The sequence below is a fragment of the Pieris brassicae genome, chromosome 11 (genome assembly GCF_905147105.1).
Source record: "Pieris brassicae chromosome 11, ilPieBrab1.1, whole genome shotgun sequence".
Lineage (NCBI taxonomy): Eukaryota > Metazoa > Arthropoda > Insecta > Lepidoptera > Pieridae > Pieris > Pieris brassicae.
The window spans coordinates 7,831,687-7,848,427 of record NC_059675.1 but is presented as its reverse complement, the minus strand read 5'-3'; the positions used below and the strand labels follow the sequence as shown (position 1 = coordinate 7,848,427).

Below are 16,741 nucleotides of genomic sequence, written 5' to 3'. Positions count from 1 at the left end.
AACTAGAAGAGAACTAACGCACTTTCGGTTATTACGTTTGGCGAAGATGACTCGAATTGTTATGTAAATGGATATGAACTTTAATGGATATTAATTACTAACGCATAAATTCACGTTAATATCCATTAAAGAAGTGTAATGAATGGAGCTTTTAAAATATAAGTGTCTGTTTAGTGTATTAAAAATTACGTTGTCAAATTGAAGCGAATAAGCGTTAGATTTCATAAGCTCGTCCGAAAAGTGTTTTATAATATAAATTCTTTACATACATATATGTAATTGACATTTGTGCTCTGCCAGGTAGGTAGTGTTATGTTGACAGATTTCTTATAGTGTACCGGAACCACCATGTCTCGAGTGCACCAACCAAATTTGTAGACGCTGTTAAGGGTACCTACAACATAAAAAAATCTTTAATCCTAAAGTAATATTTTTTCATAACTGTTGAAATTCAGTTTTTATACTTACTTAGGTAATCGATCTTTTCCTAATAAGATCACGATTGAAAATAAATATAAATATTATAAAAACAATAAAACAAAAAGGGATAGTAATTAATATCATTAAAGTATATTTATTACCTCGTGGTAAACGGTCCTCTTCATTAAGTAAGGTCTTGAAGATTTGATCGTCATAGTCTTCGGCATTTCCATCTCTTAAAGCATAAGATGCTTGGTTTGCTGGAATAGCTCTCCAAGCCTTGTTGATAGAAACTATAAAATACATACGCATAAAATAAAAGCAATAGCAGAACCCTTTGGATGTACACATGACTATCTATATATATTAAAAAACCTGTATATAATACCAACCCCATGTGTATAATAGCAAGATAAAGTAATGATTTTTATAGTTCGTCACTTTCATTTTGAACACTTTCGTCATCTCTGATAACCTATAGGCAATGAGAAGGCTAGTCAGTTTGATCACTGTTTTGTGTTTTAAAAGAATTCCAAACAACATTTTGCAAAAACAAATTTTATTGTAGTTCTCTGCATCAATTAAACTTTTACATCGACTAAATTGATATGTACTTATAATATGTTTGATTTCAAGTATTTATTGCATAACTAGTGTAATAATTATAATAAATACAATGGAACATCTTATCTACTTTAAAAATAAAAGTATATATTACAGGATATTATAATAAAGGCAATATTCAAAAAATAACTAACATAACATAACCTTAACTCAATAGGAAGAAACTTACTTCGACGTACGTTCAATGATAAGGCGGTAACAAATGGAACTATATTTTATTAAATACAATTATATGATACTTTTCTGTTCTGTTTCTTTTAACCTGGAGATGATCTTGCATTCAGGTATTAGAAATACTTATTACACTTTCTCTTGGAGAATTAGAACGGAATTGTGGTTTCATTAAAGTTACCCATAAATTACGTGTAATTGGGTCACAAATGACGAAGTAAACAAACAAAACGAATCCTTGCAAAGTTGAAGTCAAACAGAAGAAATACGACCAAACTAAATTTTTAGTGAATGAAAATATACCAAAAATCCAAGTTAATCCCAAAAGGAAAAACAGAAATATAGACAATCTTATCTGGGCCCCGATCAAGTCTATGTCTGTAGTTCTCATTTTTCCATCAGGACCGTGAGATATAGCATATAAAACTGAAATGTACAAAGTGATATTTATAAACAAAATAATACAGATCGGTACAATAACTGCTACAATTAAATAAAATCCAGTAGGATAGCAAATAGCATATTCATTTCTACTTAGTGATGCAGTCGAAATATAATTGTGTGGATCGAATGTTAAAACGATAGCTACGGGTACTAGTGGAATTCCCCATCCAATCAATGTAAATTTTATCATAAACCTAGAAGGTCGTTTAACTCCTAAAACTCTTACATATCTGATGAACTGTAAAGAAGCGGTTATGAGCATCCACATAAAACTAGCAAGAACGGAATAATGCAATATTGCACCTAAACATATGCAGATTATTTTCATTTTATTTGAAGCGAAGTACTTGCCATTTTCTCCTAAAAATATTGTATCACCTAAATTAAAAACAACGATTAGAATTAATGGCATTGCTATAGCTCCTGTTAAATTTAAAAGAACTTTGGAACCAGCTTTCTTCCTCCAGGCCTGAAAAACAAAGGCTGTAAGCCATATGCCGGTAATTCCAAGGAGTGATAAGAAGCTCCCTATGAGGGATATTATATTTAACGGTTTTGTATTAACTACGTGGCCATCAATTATTCTTTGCCGAATGTTTATTAACTGCCCAAAATGAGTTAAATGATAACAGTTACATACGCTCGTATTGTTGATTGTACTAACCAAGTAACATCCCTTACTTGACCAAAATCCCGAAGCTCTATTTTTTACCATAAAATCCCAATAACCACATTGTTTTTTGTATCCTAAATTATTTAAATTACGAAATATTAAGGGGATTGGATAAAGTAAATTTGGTAAAAATCCAGGAATCGTAACACCTATGACTCGACTGTTTAAAATTAAATAATTGGGATCTAATTCTTGAAATACTGCGCCATTGTGGAAAATGCTTATTATTATACGGATATTCTCTTCTTGCAACGTTTCGTTACTCGTTAAATTTTGACTTATAATTAAAGAGTCGAGAACATTTCCCGGAATCCATGTCGCTATATCTAAATTAGAGATCATTAATACTTCATCATAAGTAGTATTCTTAAACAATGGTATTATGTCCACATCTAAAAAATTACTCGTATTTGTTTTATACCTAATAGCTACACCAGAAATGTTGTTGATAGTAGGATAACATATTTGAATTAAAAAGTTTGGTTGTCTAGCCAAGTCATATCCGATATTTTGAGGACTTCGTAATGTAGACGTGTTCCTTCTAGCCAACTTATGAATTATTACACCTACCGCATCCAATATAACGTTCGTCGAATTTAATGTTTGTGCTAATCTTAGGTATCGATTGTCTAATATCATGACTCTATTCATAATCCACGCTATGTTCTCCATAGTACCCATATCTACGGAGCTTTCATTACTTTGAGCTATGTTTAGAATTTGCTGCAACGATATGGACAAATAATATATGTCTGCTGGAATAAATATACCAACATCATTTAAAATATATCCCAGACCATTTGTTAGAAATTGGAATGTATCGTTCGCGGGCATTCGACCTTTATAAAACTTATACAAATATGTTGTCGCTATTGAAGGAGAGTAGTTTTGATTACAAACACCTTCAACTTGACCCCATCTACTACCAAGAATATATGAACCCAGACAACGTCTCTTTACAGGCAAACCGTTGGCTTGTAAACAGAATTGTTTTGGAGCTGCTATATGACCAATCGCAGTCAGTTCCCATTCTAGTATCATGCCTTCCGAGTTCGAAGTAGTTGGTAAGCAATACATTGAACTAGAGATATTTACAAATGTATAGTTATATTTAAATAGTTCCGTTTTTGCAATTTGTTTCATATTTTCATATAACATTTTTATGTTGTCGCCCTTTTCTTCGTATATATTCATAATTGGCATATGCATATGTAACAAAACTAGCAATTTTTCTGAGGCATATGTGAGCATTTCCATTAAAAGAACTTTATCCGCATTAAAGATATCAGTCACATTATCACAGACTTGTATCATTTTTTCATTTAGTTCAATTCTTATTTCATCATCAGTAAAAAATATTTCTAATCCTAGAGAGAATACATGAATACAATTTCCTTGAGGATTGGCAATCACTTTTTCAGTTGAGATTAAGGTAAAATTATTTGTATGCCCCTCACACCAATACTGTGCTGATCGATCTGTTATAAGATCAACCTTGTAGACGACTTTTTCTATAGTGAAATTGGTATTATCTTGATATTTACTAGTCTTTACGTGCATATACGGAAAGTTGTTTATATCTATTACTTTTACAAAACCCTTAGCGTCCGAGAAACACTGAATGCCTGTGTCATTTTCGCTATATTTCCACAAACCGGAAGGAAAATAAATTGTTAAATACATAATATTATGCATTTCATTGTATTCAAACAATAATTCAGGCTGTTCATACAAAATCTGAGTCCGACAAGCAAAACAGGACAGTTTCGTTGAATCCTGTTTTCTGTTTAACCTTATTGAACCTTTATTATTTATAGAGACCCGAAAATCTGAAAATACTGACTTAAATATGCCTATTTCATCTCCAACGTGGTTATAAAACGACGTTGAGAACCAACACCACGTATTCTCTGGAAGAGGATAATTTTTAGCTATTTCTTTATAGACATATCGGCTTAAATCATTTTCTATATTGTCTCCCATTGGTGTGCATTTAAATTGGGATATATTTGAAAATTCCTCAAATGATAACTCTTTATGCATTACATTTATTCCAGCACAAATACTTTCCTGTGGTGTTAATCTTACTCCACTGTAGTTTTCAGGACAATTAGCTGGATAATGTATATCATTTCTATAAAAACATAAACTAGGATATTCTATCCAACATAATTCAGATATGATTTCTCGTGCTTCAATATCTAATAAAAGGCAGTTTTTAAATATACAGTCACGAACCGGCAATAAATTATTGCTTTCCACGTTGCGGCCCCACATTTGTCCGGGTGTATTCCAAATTAGAGGACTGAAAAGTTTAGCTCTGCGCCCTGGCAACCAATAATATCTTGAAACGTTATTTTTTTTTAAAGCTGTTAAAATAGATTCCACATCGTCATCATTGAGATGTGTAATTACCGAAGCACCACCACCTTGAAGACATGGAAAACTCCACGATGATACTTTCTCAACTTTATAACAATACTTTGTGTTATTCTCGGAGACCTTCTTGAATGTAGCTGGACACAAAGATGACTGTGGTATATCAAAAATATGGAGAGCTTCAAAACAAGGAGTTAGCTCAGACAAAGAAGGTATCCACGTATTGTTAACACAATTTCTAGTTATAATTGTATCTTCGTTGTAACACAAGGGGTCGGACTTTATGTCTGTGCCCTCTTCACTTTGTGGCCATCGGACACTTAACCCTTTATTTGAAGCTTCTTCTAAACAAATCTGCAACAATAGAAATTTTACTAATCAAAATGTTAATGTACTTACCATACATGTATTTAAGTGAAAAGTTTTACCTGTAGACTTCGTCTGACGAACATCACACAAGGAATAAGTAAATATAAAATCTTGGTAACGATCATTTTTATGAGGAAATAACCACATTTGATTCGAAAAGAGCTACCACCACCGTGCTTAACGGATAACTGAGATTTGTCACTGAGGTTTATCGCATAAGCTTTTCCACAAATACGTTTTTTTTTTTTGTTGAGAGTATACATGGTGATGACAAGAAATAAATTAAATTATTTTGGATGTTCAACTAACAAATAGTATCTGTATCAATAGGGACAAATTCTTATAGTTCTTTTTTTTCATAAATATATTGACATTAAACAATAATTATGTCAACTTAATTGCGCGGAAGGAATCGTGATTAAAACTTTTTTGATGTAGACATTCACTTTTGACCTTCGCAGGCAATTTAGGCATCTTAGTATCGCATTCGTCACGTCATTGCTATTGTATGTACAACGAATGCGGTGAATTAATTTGCAAAGAAATTGTTTATAAACATTCATTATATTATTAAAATATACATATTTTATGTGGCTTGCTTTGCAGTATTTCTTTAAACAGAAGCGCGAATTACATTAACCATAACGTAATAATTTTCTGTCACGTGCATATTATCGTATAAATATGGCGATAAAATTGCTATATTTAGGTGTCCTGCTTAGCTATAGTAAGTATAAATAATATTAAGTTTTAATTAATAACTATTTAGTTATTCAATGAGAATTAAATACTGGTAAAATTTTATGGATCTACGTATATAAATTTTCCGAGATTAAGCTCAAAAGTCAAAACAAAGATAATTAAAGCTATGCAATGCGATGATATGCGCATAAAATAACGCCTGATATTTTTTATTGGCAATAGAGAAATTCCGGCTAAACGACGACGAGTAATTTATAATGTAATTAGACTGAAATTAAATTGTTTCATTCAAATAAAATAGTTATCCATCGAACATTGACTGCTTTTAAATAATGTGAAGATGTATTTATTGTAATGCAGCTGTTGTAGTAGTGTTGTATTTAGTTGATAAATCTAAAAGGAGCTTAATTTGTCAATGTAGACCTTAATACTATTTAGGGTATTAAATTAATAAATAATAAGATAACAGCATACTGTAACGTTAATAAACTTTAATATGGTAATATTCTGATACAATGGATTTGGTGAAGGAAATTATAGTACTAGTCACCGTTCAGTTCTGTACTTAAAACAATATTTTCAGTGGGAAAATGTTTTTGCTGGCAATATTTCACTTCTCTCAATGAACTCACTTTGGACTCATCGGATAAAGAACCAGGTGTTTTATTTATGTTTACTTACCTACATTACATTATTTTCAAATATGCAAATAATAAAGATAAATTTTATTAGTGTCTGTGCACAGTGAATATACATTTGGGGATTGTTCACGAAAGGATATTCGATTTCAAGCCCACATACACAAAGATCACATGGAAGTACTGGGCAAAATTATTATTCGAGTAAGTCAATGCAATTATGTTTATTAAATTCCCTTACTTAAAAACTGTAGAAGTTATTAGATATTAATTCACGATACTCTTTGTATTTACATAGTTTTTTTAAATATAAGAAATCAAAGTACCAATTATGTATTCGTAAATTAGAGCTAGCTCATATATATATATTAGGTCCTTACATATGAAATTGGCGTATTTCGTACTGGCCACTTTAATCACGATGTTCTCCTCTTTGGTAAGGAATTCCAAATTCAAATTTGTACACCTATTTCCTCATGTATTTGTGCTTCGATGACCGTCATTCATTTGTTTTTTTCTGTTTGCGTCACTCATTTTACAAAATGGAAAACTTAAAGTATCGCATTATTTACGAGTACGAGTTCCGCCGTGGCACTAGTGCTGCGGAAACGACTCGAAGGGTGAATGATGTGTATGGCGGTCATGTTGCAAAAGAAAACACAGTTCGCTTTTGGTTCCAACGTTTTCGTTCTGGAAATTTCGACCTGCAGAACAAGCCCCGTGGACGGTCTGAGACCCAAGTTGATAATGAAGTATTGAAGGCTATTGTGGAAGCGGATCCATCACAAACCACGTCTGAGTTAGCTGCAGGTTGCGGTGTTAGCGATAAAACTGTTTTAATTCACTTGAAGCAAATTGGGAAGATTAAAAAGCTTGAAAGGTGGGTACCTCACGAATTGACTGAAGCAAACCGGCAAACGCGCGTCGACTGCTGCGTTACATTACTGAACCGGCACAATAATTAAGGTATTTTAAACCGAATCATTACCTGTGAAGAAAAATGGATTCTTTACGATAATCGGAAGCGCTCAGCGAAATGGTTGGATCCTGGCCAGCCAGCCAAATCCTGCCCCAAGCGAAAATTAACCCCAAAAAAGTTACTTGTAAGCGTTTGGTGGACTAGTGCCGGTATTGTTCATTGCAGTTTTCTCAAATCTGGCCAGACTATAACGGCTGATGTTTATTGTCAGCAATTGCAAACCATGATGGAAAAGCTAGCGGCTAAACAACCTAGTCAATCGCTCCGCGCCACTGCTACTTCGCGACAACGCTAGACCACACACTGCACAACAGACGGCTACCAAATTAGAAAAGCTTCAATTGGAATATCTAAGACATCCTCCGTACTCCCCGGACCTTGCTCCAACAGATTACCATTTTTTTCGAAATTTGGACAACTTCTTGCAAGGGAAAAAATTTAACTCTGATGGGGCAGTCGAAATCGCCTTCACAGATTTTATTGATTCCCGTCCGACTGGTTAAGTAAAGGCATCAATGAACTACCTATGAGATGGCAAAAATGCATAGAAAACAATGGTTCATACTTTGATTAATTAAATATATTATATTTAAAAATATTCGACTTTTTGTTCCTCCCATACAAAACGCCAATTTCATATGTAAGGACCTAATATATATATATATATATATATATATATATATATACCATATATATATATATATATATGGTCTCTCCTCTAGAAGTACTAAAAATCTACACTTTCAGGGCTGGTTAATGATTCGCAGAATACCAACTTGTATTATCCTCAGAGCCAGGGCATTTGAAGAAGATCTGTTTAGGAGTACGGCGTACAATTTTCAGATATGCGTACCAAGAATCAGTTATTGTCACAGTCAACATCGATTTAAGTATTATTATTACGAATGGTATATACCATCGGACATGGTTGGTGGAATGAACTGGGATATATATTTCTATGGACCACCATACCTTACATGGCAGTAAAACATTTTCAGGTGTTAAAGTATTTTTCCTACATCCTATATATTGTAATCAGTTTATTAACAGCAATGACACACACCCACACATAAAAGTTCCGATAGCCCACGATATGGAAAACCATAACCTTGATTTTGTATCAAATTGAATAACTGTAATATAGGAAAATATAGTATAGAGTGATACTTTATCATGCCTATGTGATTCAATAGATAATACTTTTAGCTAAGTAAATAAATATCGCGTATCAGTTATTAGTTTCTTGGATTGGCAATGACTCATGATTGGCAATTTTCTCTGTTATGAAATATGATAACACTGTACAACGTGAATATACGGGTAATTTATAAATATTAGAAATAAAAATTTGTTTCCAATGATTTATTTTATAAAAGTAATTTTATGAATAACTAATTACAATACATTATATTATCCTTTTCTTTCGTAATAGTAACTTTCCAAACCATTTAATTAGTGTAGAATTATAGTTTTGCTATAAATTTACGCACGCACTCATTTGCAAGTCAATTATTTTGCCATTGATTTACAGAAAAGAATTATTAACATAAAATAATGATGAGCATTAAATGTATCACTTACGTACTGTAAATTAAAGAATAAATTTTAAAACTAAAATCACTGTATTATTGCCACATTATTCAGTGTCGGGTTTTGACCCTCCCTGAGGAAGAGGTGGTGGAGGTACATTCGGTATAGCTGGATCTTTTGCTGAGTAGTTCAAAATGTTAAGGTCGCTAGGTTCTGATGGAGGTGTTGCACCTGACTCAGAATTTTCTGGTGCTGGTGTTGCTTTTGGCACTTCTTTCGTCACGGGGACAGCAGGCAGAGGAGCCAAAGCATTTGAAAGCGGTCGATACAAAGGGAAATTTGCATAAGGATTGAATAAAAAGGGGTCATAGGGGTCATAAAAACGTAGGCCTGGGAAAGAATATGGGAAAGTGTTTATTTGCGTGAATTCGTAGCCAGAACCGAAGTTACTCAAGGGTAGGACTTGTGGTGGTAAACCGAATTCGTTAAGAGGTATTGGCGATTCCATTTTTGGTGATGGAGGTGGTGCTTCGGTTCCGTCATTGGTCTTTGGTTCAGGGCTGCTTGGTTCAGGAGGATTGGGTGGTTCTTCTTTTGGTGACTCAGACGATGGAGATGCTGATTCTGCATTTGGAGTTAACTCTTTTGGCACAGATGACAGCGGCAGTGGAGGCAGCAAGCTCTGAAATTGTAATAGAAAATTGATGAACGAAATGCATTTGTTATTAGTCTGTATAAATAATATTGTTCTAGAAATATATTGAGGGATGTTTCGTGGCACAAAATTATTGATCTAAGTAGTATCATCACTCTTTCTGCTCGGATTAAGTACGAATGTTCTACAGATCTTCAATTTCAGTAATTTAAAATTAATTTAAATCTCGCTTCCATTTAAGAAAAAGGCGAATAAAAGAAGTTAGTTACTTACATTTGTGAATGGAAAATCACCATAGAAGAGAGGTTGAATTGGATATGGGAAGGTGTTCCTCAAAACTGGCTGATACACTGGATAAGCTTTACTTGGCTCCAAATTTTGATTCGACGTAATAAGGGCATTATAGACCTTCGGGATCCTTCCCGGGATTGGTTCAGAAAGAGTTAGCGCAGTGAGGCACAGGAACTGTAAAATTCAAAACTAATATTAAAACGTGATTAATAATCACCCGATAAGGAATGGGACAGACACATTCCTGCGTCTCTTTATACGCACGCATCAGTGAGTAAACTAATTAAAACTATGACATACATTGCCTTTTTTAGATAAAACTTATTCTAACGATAAAACGCAATATGTTAAGATCATTTTGTATCACAAAAAAGGTTAAAAAAAGTGTATAATTCTACTTTAAAAGTGTATAATTAAATTTAAATGGTTTATAGACAGCAAGTAGTAGAAAACAGATAAAGTTTACTCTTTAGAGCGAAATTCCAATTAAATTAGTTAGTACGAGACCTAGTAAAAATGTATAACATACGCATATAATTAATATGTATCCAATAATAAATAATGATATATAATTTTCTTAAGAGCCACTAGAAACCAGTTTTATGAATAATATGAATAGTTAGTTGCAAAGACTAGATAAATAAAAGATAAATTAGAATTTGCCTTGAAAATTATAGACACTTAAAAGAACAATTTTACTAATTTGAAGTTATTTGTATACAAATACCTCTAAGTTTACATTTCTCATTTTGTCACGATTGTGTTTTTTAATCCAATTATTACAGATTGCCTAGATTTATTTTTGTATTATCTTTACAGCGTTACCTAGGCGCCCACATTCCTTACAATATGGAACAATAAGTTTAAAAGCTATACTAAATATTAAAGTCAATACATAGTTTATATGACATGACTCTATTGTATTAGCGGCACACCAGGGGTGGCAACATCCTTATTTACCATCATTTCCGCGAGTGCACGTTGCAAGCCCTCAACGTTAGAAACCTTATTAGGACGTATTTCCAATGTATCCTAATAAGGTGTCCAATAAAGGCAAGGTATTAAATATTTATACCTTTCCTTGCTTTCTTCCATCGTTAGTTTCATTTAGGGGTTCAAAAACATTTCTTTAGTTAATTTATTTGAAATGCTGGCATTTTAAGTATTTTTTAAATATTAACACGGATATTGAAGTTAAACAAAAGAACACACACACATATGTGAGGTATACAGTTGTTATTAATTTATTTCAAATACTCGTACGATATTTTGTTACTCAAATAAAGTATGACTTGTCAAGCAAGATTCTGTAATTAATTGTACTTACGTTCCGATACGTACAAGCACATAACTACGCCTAAATATTTGTTAATATAAAAAAAGTATTAAAGTAGATTCAATTTATGAATAATTTATGTAATGTTTTCTTGTGTGTAAAAGACCCATGAGATGGCGCGAGCGAGATGTTTAATTTTTGAACGTGAGACTGCTATTTACAAACTCACCAAGATTTGTTTCAAATTCATATAATATAGCGGAAACTAAGATTGTAATAAATTTATTTAATATTTAACATATACATATATTTTTTGGTGCACTTTTAGCATTTGTTTTAACATTTTATTTTTCCAGGAAGCCCGGTAATAGACAATAATAAGGTTTATAAAAATATATTATTTATATACACTATACAGTGATAACCGCTCTACTATACTTTACTTCACGTTTCCACAACAAGACAGTCCCTGAAGAGAATACGAGGTACTATGAAATAATCGTAAACAGATATTTGTGTGTGGTATTTATGTATAAAGTTATAGCAATTATATTATAATACTTTTACAGTATCGTTAAGTGAATCTATTGAATGTTTTATATAACGCTTTACATAAGAATGTAGTTATACATAGTTATAAATGTTAATCATTGCTGATTGATTAGTAATAATTATCTTACAATTAGGTGGTTTTTATTCTAAGTATACCTCTTTGTTCTGTGTACGGTATAATTTTTTTACATCGATTTTAATTCAATTATTATTATATTTTAATCTTTGTGTGCTTTTTATTTCAACCACGACAATAGTAATTTCTTAATCTGTTTATTAGCAGAGATATTGTTGTTAAAAAATTCTATTCATTAAGATTTTTTTCCATATATATTTTGCTCCGTGTATGATATACGGAACAAAATCTGTATCATTTACTACTTTTGGTTTCCTTTGAGGGTGTGAGTTCGAATTTACATTCTGATGATATAAAGTGATCTGTGGAAGTGTGACAAAATAGCAACATATTCACAGATGCAGCTAATTGTAGCTTCTGCGTGAGATATATAGATATAGGATACTTTATACTTAGAAATAAACAAAGAAGAAATCACTTGTTCGCGATAAGGCCGCACGTTGCCTAATGACTTATGTAATCAGTTTTATATGTATTTTTGTATAGTAAGGTAACGAAGTGTGAATAAATAAATAAAGAATCTCTCTTCCATATTTCTACGATTAATAAGTAACAAAGAAACTCATTTCAGTGTACAGTCACTTAAGCTCCATTTAGAGTAAGCCTGGCGTACTTAATTTAGTAGGACCTTGGTATTTTGATTTGTCATGCGAACAGCGGTTGGGATAACACGCGCTCAATGAAGCCAAAGCAAAACTAATTGGCCATCGACCGTTAAATCTTTAGGTACCTATACATATACTGATACAAAATGATGTTAATAGGCGGTCTTACATGTAAATGCAGTTCCAGACGACCCAGGCGATATCAATACTTAAACTAAACACACACAGAACTTTTACCAAAAAACTGAACTTCTTAATATAAAATGTATACTAAATAACATTACCTATTAATTTACATAAAAATTTAGAAAACTGCAAAGAACCTGTCAATTATTTTTTATAGTTATCTTTATTAGATTGTTAATGAGAAAACCCAAAGACGAAATGTCCTTCATGTTAAAAAACTTACAATATTTATGTATTCTGCAAGAAGTCAAAGGTCATAAACAATTTAAATATTCTATTTTTATACCCGGTTAGACAGTGGGTCATTGCCAAATGCAACGCAACACATATTTTCTCAATCATAGACAATATTTTGTACCTATAATTTTGATCATAGAAATCATGATTGATAACGTCTGTACGTAGTCATTCCGTGGTTAGTCTTAAAAGACAGGAGACGTGATAAATCATCAAAGGTTTCGAAATTATGATAAAATATTTCACTATGTGTATATTCGTTAAAATTGGAAATTGTATTCAACATCCTAAATACGTTGTGCGTTTTAAAATAAATAAATTATTCCGGGTCGTGCGTGATTCCTAAGAGATTGATTTTGGTGACTTTGTTATAGTATGGTCAGTCTCCTGACTGGACTGGAGTACACAATTTTGAACTCATACGCAACTAATACTAAATCGTTTATCAACATCAATTTACACACATTTGTATTAATTGAATAATTATTATAACTGCAAAAACCCATGAATCATATGTTACATAAACAGAACAGGAAATAGTGAGTTTTACAAACTATTATTATTAGTTATTAAATTAAATACTTTTAGATCCGCTATTAGCTATGATCCGGAAGTAGTCGCTATATTAACAATGTAATAATTGAGGGTATAAAGCTGCTGTCAAGCGTTTACAAGGTTTAAGAAATGGAATGTTGACGGTAAGGTCAATAAGTAGAACCAATTATTACAGGCCGATGTTATAAAATATGATTAAGTATAATCTACCTATCAAATATATTCATTATACATTGAATCGAAAGCTAAAGGAATCTTCACTGCCATAACTTCTTAAATCAGTCATAAGCTAATCGGACATTAATTTTTGTAGCTGAGTTGAACCTTTAACATACTACATACATATATTTAATCTACCCCTACAGATAATTAATGACCGACTATCAGTCCGGCAAATTTCTTATTTGACTTATCGTTCGAAATTACTATGAACCTATTTACCAATATAATAATCGAGAAAATAATTGATTATTATTATAATATATCATGAATTAACATCAAAATGCAGCGACACATATTTGAAATGAAAGTAAACTTATACAATAGGTAATAAGTCACTCTAAATGAATGCATCACAAGAAAACAGTGGTTGCGATATTTACGAGGTCTGTGCATCATTGTACATTCGCAATAAAGCCTGTGAAGTCAATGACCCTGCCATCACTTGCACCTAAGATTTCCTTTATAAGTTTTCTAAGAACATTAAACTTTTTGATGCTATATCAAATCACTTAACAAAATAAAAACTGTCTTTCATGTTTTCGAATCTGTTGGTTTAAGGTTAGGATACTATGAAATATGTCGGCGTAAGAATGTATTGAATTACATTTACAATCATATGCTTTTTTATCCTTTTCTATGCACTTGTTAGTTAATCGTAGAAGGAAATCCGGACATTTGTTGATTATTCCATATTTTATCCTCAACCTTCAATAATTATTCCTAGTTAGTTATATGAGTGGATGAATACTTTTTTAAATGATAATATTTAATATATTATCCTCCTATAGTAGCCTCCTTTACAAGGATAACAATGTCTTACCTATATAACAACAAGAAAACATGCCATGCCATGAGTTAGAAAATCAAATTGCGTTCTTAAAGAAGGAATAAAATTCATCAATTATAGGTAATAACAAAAAGTAACGAAAGCAAAACCCATATATCATAAATAAATAAAGCAATATAAAAATAGATGTTATACTGTGACAGTGGCCATGAGCTGTTGCGTCGAAGGTTCATAAAAATGGCGTACTGCACCAAAGACACCATTCAGAGGGTCATCGAGATGTTAAGAAAGTTATGAATTAATGAATGTTAACTTACTAGTAAACACCGAGTCGCCATTGCGTCCGCTTCGGCGAATGGTAGTGGAGTGGTGTGCTTGCGCGGGCGCAACATGCTTGTCACCAGTGAGCTAAAACCTCTAGATGCGAATCGTACCTCCGTCGAAGTTCAGGGATTTGTCATATTACCTTTCGTTGAGAGACCGTGACCTTTTATGAAGGAGTAATTTAAAAAAATTGCCATGTGGTTTTATTGTTTAGTTTGTCAACCGTGAGTGCCTTGAAAACAGAACTTGCTAAGAAATGTGTGTACTTGCAAAGTATCCTCCTATCCAAAATTTGATCTTGTAAAATGCTAAAGTAAAAAATTTACTAAGGTTATCAGTATACTAGACATTCAGATATACAAAATGTATTAATAGGAATTGTGTTTATTTTACAACTGTTTCTATAATAAAACATTTTTAAAATCAGAAACTTTTGTAGTTTGTTGTAAATTAATATAATTGTGGTGCTTCTAGATAATTTTAATCTTGACAGTTGTCCTTGTGAGCGAATGCAACCGTGTGCTTTGTCCTAGTTAACTGATAAGCTTTTTAGATAAAATTACTTACCCCCTTTTACGCAGGTGACCAGGTGATTGTGCTTAGTTATGCCTGATCGTGTGAGAGATGTTGAAAACAAAGGCCTTTCCTTGAACCATTGTTTTAATCGTAATTTTCGTTGAGACTATTGCGTAGGATCTTATAATTTGGTATTGTTGTTTATATTTTGGCATATTTTTATCTTTATAGCAGTTTTAAAGTACCTATAATTTTTTATAATTGTTATTGCGATATCCTTTTTTAAGTTTTTTTGACATTATCCTATTGCATAAAATAAAAGTAAGTCAACTATAGATGGTTATATTTAAGATATGCTAGTTAACAAAATAATGCAGACAGCTAGAGTTAAATTGCAGGTCCGATAGTTTTCAACTATTTCACGTTCTATTGAAACGAGAATAATTAATAATAATATCCGCTTTGCCCTCTAGAAAGTGGAAAACGGATATTTTCTTATATATTTTTTTTTTATTTTAACCCTCTTAAAATTGTAGGAAGATGTATACATTTCTATGGTATTTTAACTACATGTAGTTTATAAGTTTATATGCTTATAAATATTGCAAATAACACCATCTATAAGGCACATCGTTAACGATAAAACAGTGTTTGTTAGTGGGACGCACGCTATATTGATTGTAGTTAGTTAATATTATACTAGATGGCGTGAATGTACCATCTTCTAATAAAGTAATGATTATAAAATGGATTTAAAGGTTGTTGTAATGCCTGCCATTACAAATATATTATTTATATCTTTACTGTTTAGATTAAAACACAGGGGCTTTATTGCAGAACTCTCAAGGGAGCTTAACTCTGCTCTGCTGCACAGTAGACACTGCCATCTAACAGGGCCGTTTTTTTAATGGGACAGAAGCCAAACCAAGATCCAACATATTATCAAAGAGGAACTATCCCACTACATTCTGTCGTTATGTACTACATTGTTAACAGACAATTATAATAATGGACAAGCGACTTATATATAAAAGTCATGTCAAGAATCTTGGCTAAGCTAGTTTGCCGTTATGGATATTATTGTATTTATTTTATAGTGAGTGAGTGAGCGACAAATGAAATGCGTGTTCACTGAGTGGTGGTTTACTTCCAACACTATGTTAAGTACATAACGCCACCCTGGGAAAGTTTTCCTTTATGCCGTGTAGTATACGTAAAAATATATTTTTTGCAAACCTATGCCTATCACTTAATAGACTTCAAAAGATGTCTGAGGAGGAAGAAGTTTGTTCTAGACTCTAAGGACATATTGGCTGGCTCACGGTCGGAATAACTTTGTCAGGGCGATTCAAATTATTATAGGTGCATTTTACATGTCTCATTGCAAATATATACACCAGTCAAGTGGAATTTTATAACCTAAGGCTAAGGTTCATATTTTATTCGTTATTTTTTATGTAGATTATAAGA

The 16,741-nt window shown here is 32.2% G+C and overlaps 2 protein-coding genes across 2 annotated transcripts; both read right to left on the bottom strand.

Annotated features, from left to right (window-relative positions):
• Positions 1-1,240: 1,240 nt before the first annotated feature.
• LOC123716479 lies at positions 1,241-5,172 on the bottom strand. Its single transcript, XM_045672243.1, has 3 exons — positions 5,140-5,172; positions 4,399-5,065; positions 1,241-4,134 (listed from the first exon to the last, which is right to left on the bottom strand). Exons 1-3 carry the CDS (start codon positions 5,161-5,163, stop codon positions 1,325-1,327), a joined length of 3,501 nt encoding a protein of 1,166 aa, XP_045528199.1. The 5' UTR covers positions 5,164-5,172; the 3' UTR covers positions 1,241-1,324.
• A 3,580-nt stretch (positions 5,173-8,752) lies between these two features.
• Positions 8,753-14,867, bottom strand: LOC123716602 (formin-like protein 5). The gene is made up of 3 exons (XM_045672428.1): positions 14,749-14,867; positions 9,858-10,049; positions 8,753-9,611 (listed from the first exon to the last, which is right to left on the bottom strand). The coding sequence occupies exons 1-3, from the start codon at positions 14,821-14,823 to the stop codon at positions 9,036-9,038; spliced, it is 843 nt and encodes a 280-aa protein (XP_045528384.1). The 5' UTR covers positions 14,824-14,867; the 3' UTR covers positions 8,753-9,035.
• Between the last annotated feature and the right edge of the window lie 1,874 nt (positions 14,868-16,741).

Bases quoted from the DNA above. Each gene is read 5' to 3' on its own strand.
- LOC123716479 (XM_045672243.1), bottom strand. From the start codon at position 5,163: ATGTTCGTCAGACGAAGTCTACAG. The intron at 5,066-5,139 runs GTAAAACTTTTC...CTATTGTTGCAG, and splicing joins TCGTCAGACGAAGTCTACAG to ATTTGTTTAGAAGAAGCTTC. The intron at 4,135-4,398 runs GTATTTGTGCTG...TAAATAATAAAG, and splicing joins AAGATTAACACCACAGGAAA to GTTCAATAAGGTTAAACAGA.
- LOC123716602 (XM_045672428.1), bottom strand. From the start codon at position 14,823: ATGTTGCGCCCGCGCAAGCACACCACTCCACTACCATTCGCCGAAGCG. The intron at 10,050-14,748 runs GTAAGTTAACAT...TGAATTTTACAG, and splicing joins TGGCGACTCGGTGTTTACTA to TTCCTGTGCCTCACTGCGCT. The intron at 9,612-9,857 runs GTAAGTAACTAA...TTACAATTTCAG, and splicing joins GTGATTTTCCATTCACAAAT to AGCTTGCTGCCTCCACTGCC.